Source organism: Gavia stellata, unplaced genomic scaffold (assembly GCF_030936135.1).
Source record: "Gavia stellata isolate bGavSte3 unplaced genomic scaffold, bGavSte3.hap2 HAP2_SCAFFOLD_34, whole genome shotgun sequence".
Lineage (NCBI taxonomy): Eukaryota > Metazoa > Chordata > Aves > Gaviiformes > Gaviidae > Gavia > Gavia stellata.
In genome coordinates, this window is record NW_026776320.1 from 4,659,884 (window position 1) to 4,666,983 (window position 7,100).

General features: G+C 42.9%; 1 protein-coding gene across 1 annotated transcript; it reads left to right on the forward strand.

Annotated features, from left to right (window-relative positions):
- Positions 1-486: 486 nt before the first annotated feature.
- On the forward strand, positions 487-7,100 carry LOC132320837 (E3 ubiquitin-protein ligase TRIM36-like). Its single transcript, XM_059834463.1, has 7 exons — positions 487-594; positions 1,691-1,786; positions 2,724-2,977; positions 3,639-3,763; positions 4,318-4,611; positions 4,914-5,211; positions 6,746-7,100. The coding sequence occupies exons 1-7, from the start codon at positions 487-489 to the stop codon at positions 7,098-7,100; spliced, it is 1,530 nt and encodes a 509-aa protein (XP_059690446.1).

Genomic DNA, 7,100 nt, shown 5'->3' on the forward strand with positions numbered 1-7,100 from the left:
ATTTAAATCATTACAGTATTATGTCAACTCCTGCCTTAAGACAGTTCGTAGTTGTTTCAAGAGATGCTGGCATGGACACAGTTAAATTTGGCAGCGTGGCTGTGTTATATATTGCATTTACAGCTCTGAACAGGAGTGTAGGGAGCTTGAGGCACGCAAACAACTTCAGGGATTAGCAAAATGGTTGATTGCAGTGTGGAGGCTACATGATGTGTACACAGACATCGCTACAGGTTTACTCACTGTGAACCTCGTGAAACTGTGTGTGTTCATCTGCTGGCTTTCACTGGCATAGACAAATATAAAAGGTGGAAGATAAACTGAATATAAAGAATCCACTGATGAAATCAGATGCTGCTGTGGGGTGATTTAGTGTTTTGATGGTTTGTTGGCCACCTCAGTTTTTGGAAGTACACCTGCATTCTCTCTGCTCTCTTTTTTTTTCAGATTGTGATGTGTCCAGAACATGAAATGGAGAGGGTAAACATGTACTGTGAAATCTGCAGAAGGCCTGTTTGTCATCTTTGTAAACTGGGTGGATGTCATGCAAACCATAGAGTAACAACCATGAGAACTGCCTACAAAACCCTTAAGGTAAAAGTAAATATTGTTGGACCTGGCCTTAAGAAGGGGAAAAGTACTGAGCTTCTGGTGTAAGGGCAAACTCCCTGTGGCAGGAAGCCAGGATGTGTGTTTAGAGGACACTGAACCAGTCATGAGGCATGCTGTTGTGCAACATCTGTTAATATCTATATTAGTGTGACATAGCGCACTTCTGAGAAACTGTATTTTCTATGAGGCTTGAAACATAACCTCTTAAAAGTCCTTCCACCTTGTTTTAGCCAACTGTATAGCAGTACTGACCAATGCAAAAGGTTTAAGCAGTTTATACTTTACAATCTAGCTTTTTTCAGGTAAGTGTCCTTGTGGCTTGGATTAGCTGATATTTCAGAAGCACTCCTGAAAAATTTGCATTGGAAGTATCTGTTGGGACCTTGTATGTTTCTGAAGTTGCATAGCTGTTAATTCGCAGTACAACAGGGAAGACTTGCAAACATTGCTTTGTTGTTAAAGAATGATTGCTTCTACCTCCTCTTCTTCCTTCTCTTCCTCTCTTGCTCACAAGAAAAAAAAAAAGGGGGGGCGGGGGGTGGGGGAAGACCAGACCAGCCTGCCTTGTGCTCTTTGGCCTCCTTGCCTGTTTGCAAGGCTTTTCCTGTACAGCTGTTAACTCTTGCAAGTCAGGAAATGCAGAGACACTCCTAAGTTCATGCTTTGAACCACTCATTCTTCTAGCAAATCTTACTACAAATGAGTTAATAACTAACGTGGCTTTTCTGTAAGTTTTAGTAACGTCCTGAAGCCTCATGTTCCTAGCCTAAGAGAAGGTGGCACTTGTGGCTGGGGAAGACTGAGCCAGCTGAGGCTGTTACCTCTTGTCCTTAGAGGCTGTTACCTCTTGTCCTTAGAGGCTGTGCCCCCAGTCCTGCCCACATCAGTGGCCTGATGTCCCTGTGCAGTCATTGCGGGTCACTGAGCAATTCTCTGCAGGGTTGCTGCTCATAACTGGTGGCAGGCTGTTGTCCTTGTAACTAGATAAAGCGAGTGCTAGCTGGATGACCTGCCTGTGCTGGTTGTCGGTTTGGGTGGGATACCCTTCTTCTGCTAGCTCGCTGTTTTGTTTTCACAGGAGAAGCTTTCAAAAGATATTGAGTACCTCATCAGTAAGGAGAGCCAGGTGAAAGCTCACATCACACAGCTGGATCTGCTGCTGAAAGAAACAGAGGTAAGAGTGTCTTCCGTGTTGTCTGGGGATAGCCCTTGCAGGGACACAGCAGAGACTCAAACTGTTTTCACTGAAGTGTTTCAAATCCTTTGGCTTTTTTCAGTTAGCCAGTAAAACAATTTCTGAACAGTTTGTGTTAGTCCTGAATCACAAATGGTAAGACCTAATCCTGACAGCGTTGGAAATATGGGCAACATACAGAGGGAAGTTAAGTTTTGGGTGCTGCTGTAAATTTAATTGAAAGAAAGCTTGTTTGATACCTTAATCAAAGAGAGGTGGGTTAGACTTACAGCTCTTGTGTATTAACGGTGCTTCACAATTTACACTGGCTGTTTGCCTTGAGGATGTTGCAATAAAGTCAGAATGAAGAGTAAAATCTCCCTGCAGAAGAGTCAGAGCTGGGAGCTCACGTACAAGCTGAAAAACACAATGGCAGAAATTGCAGGAGCTCCTGGCCCTGCCTGTATCTTGATAAAGATTGTCTCTGTGCTTTGTAGTTCCTTTTATCCAGGGCACTAGTTAGAGGTGACCCTACAGTTCTGAGGGCATATGTGAGAAGCTGGGCTGGACCCCCATCTCAGTGTGGTTGGGGAAGGTGGAGGAGCACCTAGCTCTTGGGCATGAAGACTTCAGAAACTGACCTGTTTTTACAGTGCTTTTCCATGAGCTGTTTAGACACATGCTATGCGTAACTCAAGACATAATCAGAGGAATACTTTCCTGCTCTTCATTCTCTGTGTTGATCCAGTAAACGCTCACTAGCTTGGGTGCAGTGCTGATCACATTTTCAGTGCTGATGGGCATAACAAAGCTCATTAGTCTTGTCTGTCAAATGGATGACCAGATTGCTGTGATACCTTGAACAACTTGAGGTATGTTTCTGTACACAGCCACAGTGCTGTGGAATCTGTCTAAAATGTCTTTTGTTCCCTCCTAGTGCAACAGTGAACGAGCTAAAGAAGAAGCATCTCAGAGCTTTGAGAAATTATCTCATGTCCTAGAAGAGAAGAAGTCCGCAGCTCTTAGGGCAATTGAAACTTCTAAGAATTTAAGGCTGGAAAAATTGCAAACGCAAGCAGAGGAATATCAAGGGCTCCTGGAAAATAATGGCCTTGTAGGATATGCTCAAGAGGTGCTTAAAGAAACTGATCCATCTTGTTTTCTTCAAACAGCAAAACAGCTTCATGACAGGTATCTTCATTATCTTCTGTTTGAAGTACAGATACTGTTCCAGGATGTCTGGTCAGTCATATTCTTTTGACACCTGCTAGCAAAGTACTGAATGCAGTACCTTGTATTGCAAAGGCTCAGAGATGGTCCCAGTACCGTTCAGTAGAAATTGCTACATTACAGTGTGCGTTAAGAAACAGCAGTCAGGAGGGGCTCTGTCCTGTGACAACACGTGGCCTTGTTCAGTAGGACTGCACTGGAAGGGTAGCCCATTCAGCTCACTGACACATTCCTTTGCTCAGAGATTGTATCGGGTATTTGCAAGTTAATTTAACAGGTCTCTTCTGGCTTTAAAGTCTTTGATCTTAATAGCTGTTCTCCATTAGCGCTTCACATCTGTTTTGTTCTTTGAACATAATGCCCCAAATTGTTAAAATGCTCTACCAGCTGAACGATTACCTCTTCATTATCTTTACACTGATACCTTTACACTGCTGTACAAAAGACCTTGAATTTTGCATTGGAATTCTGTCTAGAGAGACAGAAATTTCTGGGAGACATCAGTAAGTACATGAAAACAGCACTTTTTATAAAGCAAAACCTAGCATTTTTAGTTTAAGGAATGCACACATGTGAATTCCCTTTTCTCTGTTCTGCCATCCCTTTGCTTCTGTGCTTTCAGAATCCAAAAAGCTACTGAATCTCTGAAGAGCTTCAGGCCAGCAGCTGAAACTACTTTTGAAGACTTTGTGGTGGACATAGCTAAGCAAGAAGAGATCCTTGGTGACTTGTCCTTCCATTCCAATGGTAAATTGCGAGAGCATCAGGTCTTTCTCAAGTTACGACTTGAAGGGCTTCTCTGGAAAGAGGCAAAACTTATGCAGGGCTGCAGCTGCAGAACTCAGTCTTGTGACTTGCATTGTCCCTTCTGTCTCTGTGATCCACAAGGCATTACCTGGCAGCAATGCTAGCTTCAGCTTTGAAAAAGAAGCTAAGATGCCGTTGCATTCAGTACCAGTTTACATTGGCTTCCAAAACATTGTAGTTATGTAATACTAGGTCTTCCTAGAAGCTTTTTGTTAACATGACAGAAAAGAATAGGCTTTTAGATGCTTTTTTAGCTGCCACCAAAAATAAATGATACAACTTTCGAAGTAAAAACAGAAAGTAAGGGATTTATGTAAGTGCATGAATGGAACCATCCTCATCTGTACTCTTTAACTGATTGAGTCAGATTTCTGCCCCCACCCCCACCCCCCCCAAGTGCTATAGCCACTCAACAAAGGGCTTGTATGGTTAATTCTAAAACAACATATATCTGAATTTGAGGGTTTTTTTCTCCTGAATCTCTGGCATTCCAGGTCTAGAAATACCAGAAATCAATGAAGAGCAGAGCAGAATGTACAACAAAGCTCTGATCAGCTGGGAATGCCCTGGGAAGACAGACTCAACTGATATCTATGTTCTTGAGTATCGTAAGCTTAATGGAGAAGAGGAGAGTGCGACGTGGCAGGAGATCAAAGTTTGCTGCAAGAGCAAAGTAATATCTGATCTTGATGATGACAGCTCCTATGCCTTTAGAGTTCGAGGATATAAAGGGTCCATCTGTAGCCCTTGGAGCCGAGAAGTTATTTTGCGTACGCCTCCAGCTCCAGGTATTGGGTTTTCTTATGTCCACAAGGTGTTGAATCTGTGTCTGTCGGTGTTAAGAGCTGTAGGTGGTTTCCAGTAGTTCCCAGACTTCTACTCTACTGTTACCGGTTGCGTAAATGTTTAGAAGCACTGTTAACAAACAGGTTAAGTAGGTGGCATGCTGAGACCGTTTTAGCTTGCATGACGTTCCCTTAGCCTTTAAAAGTGAGAAATTCTGATGCCAGCATGACTTAAAATGTAGTTTATAAGCACAGAAGGCCAAATACTTAACTAAGAGGAAATTTTTTTGGATACTGTTTTTCAGTTTTCAGTTTTCTTTTTGATGACAAATGTGGGTACAACAGTGAACGTCTCCTGCTAAACCCAGGAAGAACCTCTGTGGAAAGCAGGGCTGGATTTCCTCTACTGCTGGGATCTGAGCGCATGCAGGTCGGATGCTACACAACCCTGGATTACATCATTGGCGACACCGGGATTGCCAAAGGGAAGCACGTCTGGGCTTTTCGTGTGGAAGCCTATTCATACCTGGTGAAAGTGGGAGTTGTTTCTAGCAACCAGATACAGAAATTGTTCCATAATACCCATGATGTGACCAGCCCAAGGTAAATTGCAGACTCTTGCTCAATACATGTTTTATATAAGGAGATGGCTTTTTAAAAAATAAGTTAAGAGTGAGTCTGGTCGCAATTAGTACACAAGGTGAACCTAACTAGTGGAAAGTAGCTTGAAGGATATGCTGTAAGCAGGTTGTCCTGTTCATCCCCTGCTATTAGCAGAAAGGTGTTGTAATTATCCAGAGTCCTATTTTCATTCTTTTTGGGAAAGAAAGGAGGTTCCTATAGATGTCAAGATGTGCCAGTTAAAGCAAGAAGGTAAAAAAAAAGCATCACTTGCAAGATTGAAGCAATGTTTAATTGTCAATAGTAAGACTCTGCCTTAATTTCCTTAGCATACTAGGTTTGGCAGCCATTCAGAGGTACAATGTTCACTGTGTGTATCTGTGTATCTTTGCTGTAGCTTGCGTCACGGTGGATTCCAAGTCACTGGCTTATCCCAGGCTATACACTTGCATATGGTACTGGAGTGCTACTGATCCCAAGCCAAAGTACAGTGGACAAACCAATAAAAAGATTTCAGCTCTGAAGTATGGTTGTAGTAAGCCTGGATGTGTCTAGGAACTGCAGGCTGGGAAGCTATCTCCTGAGGACTCTTAACTTTTTCAGGAATGTAAAAAATGTATCAGCTTCCTCCTGTGTAACATACTGAAAGTGTAAGAACGCCTGTGTCTTGAGCTGCTTAAAGCCAGACGGAGGCTTTTTGCAAAGTGAGAAATTAGATCCTGATTTCCTGATTTCTTTTTCCTTATCCACACAAATACCTGGAAAACTTTGGCTGACACAAATCCAATCTCCCCCCAGACATCCCAAAAATGCAAACCTAGCTAGGGATTGTCGGCACAGAAGAATGTGTGCTTCTCCAGTGTGTCTTCATCTGGTGACAGAAGTAGGGGGCAAAAGCATGTAGACTGAACAAATCTGGCCACAAACTTTCCCCAGTAACCAGCTGGGAAACAGGGGTTCATGGAAACCTCCAGGCAGAGCGCTTTAAAAAAAACCAAACCACCAAACCAAAAACTTAAACCACTACTTTTTGTGTTGTGAATTTTAAAGACAATGTAATACAGCAGTGGTGAGGAAAACTCATAGGACAACAGTAATGTTAAATGTATTTACTCGTGTCATTTAACATTATGTAAATGAAGTTAAACATACCTTGTCTGTAATCATTAGTCATAGTCGCTAAATTACTTTTCAAGTTAACTAATTTGCTATACCTGTAGGTTCATTAATGATTACCTAGCATGAGTACATTTAGATACATCCGCTCCTTAGTAAAGCCTTCAGTGGTCTTGTCCTCGTTAGCGTTTAGCTGTTATTTATTGTCTGAAGTGGCCCAAGTGAGTGTTCTCCACCTACTAAATGCGTCTTCCCTCCTGGCTTAGGTATATTTTTACCCCACAAGGTGTTGCAGGTGACCATGTGGTGTTTCTTGTCTTACAAAAATGTTTTCTCCAGTTCACATCACTGATCCCCCTTCAGAATTTGACAAAAGCAAATGGTTGTTTTTCTGTTCCAGATACGAGCAAGACAGTGGTCATGACAGTGGGAGTGAAGATGCCTTCTTTGACTCACCACAGCCTTTCACACTGGTCACTTTAGGCATGAAGAAGTTCTTTATCCCCACAACACCTGCTGCCCCCAAGGATCCAGCGAGCAGAATCCTTCCCCTGCCATCGTGCTTGGGCATCTGCCTCGACTGTGACAAAGGCAAGGTGGGGTTCTACGACGCAGGCCGTATGAAATGCCTTTATGAGTGCGAGGTGGACTGCTCTGGCATAATGTACCCAGCATTTGCCTTAATGGGTGGTGCAGCAGTTCATCTTGAGGAACCTGTCACAGCAAAGTACGGGGAGTACCACGACGACATCTAG

What these genes read in the sequence shown, in the direction of transcription:
- LOC132320837 (XM_059834463.1), top strand. Translation starts at nt 487, where the DNA reads ATGTACTGTGAAATCTGCAGAAGGCCTGTTTGTCATCTTTGTAAACTG. An exon ending in CTGCCTACAAAACCCTTAAG is followed by an intron (nt 595 to 1,690) that starts GTAAAAGTAAAT and finishes TTGTTTTCACAG; the next exon opens with GAGAAGCTTTCAAAAGATAT. An exon ending in TGCTGCTGAAAGAAACAGAG is followed by an intron (nt 1,787 to 2,723) that starts GTAAGAGTGTCT and finishes GTTCCCTCCTAG; the next exon opens with TGCAACAGTGAACGAGCTAA.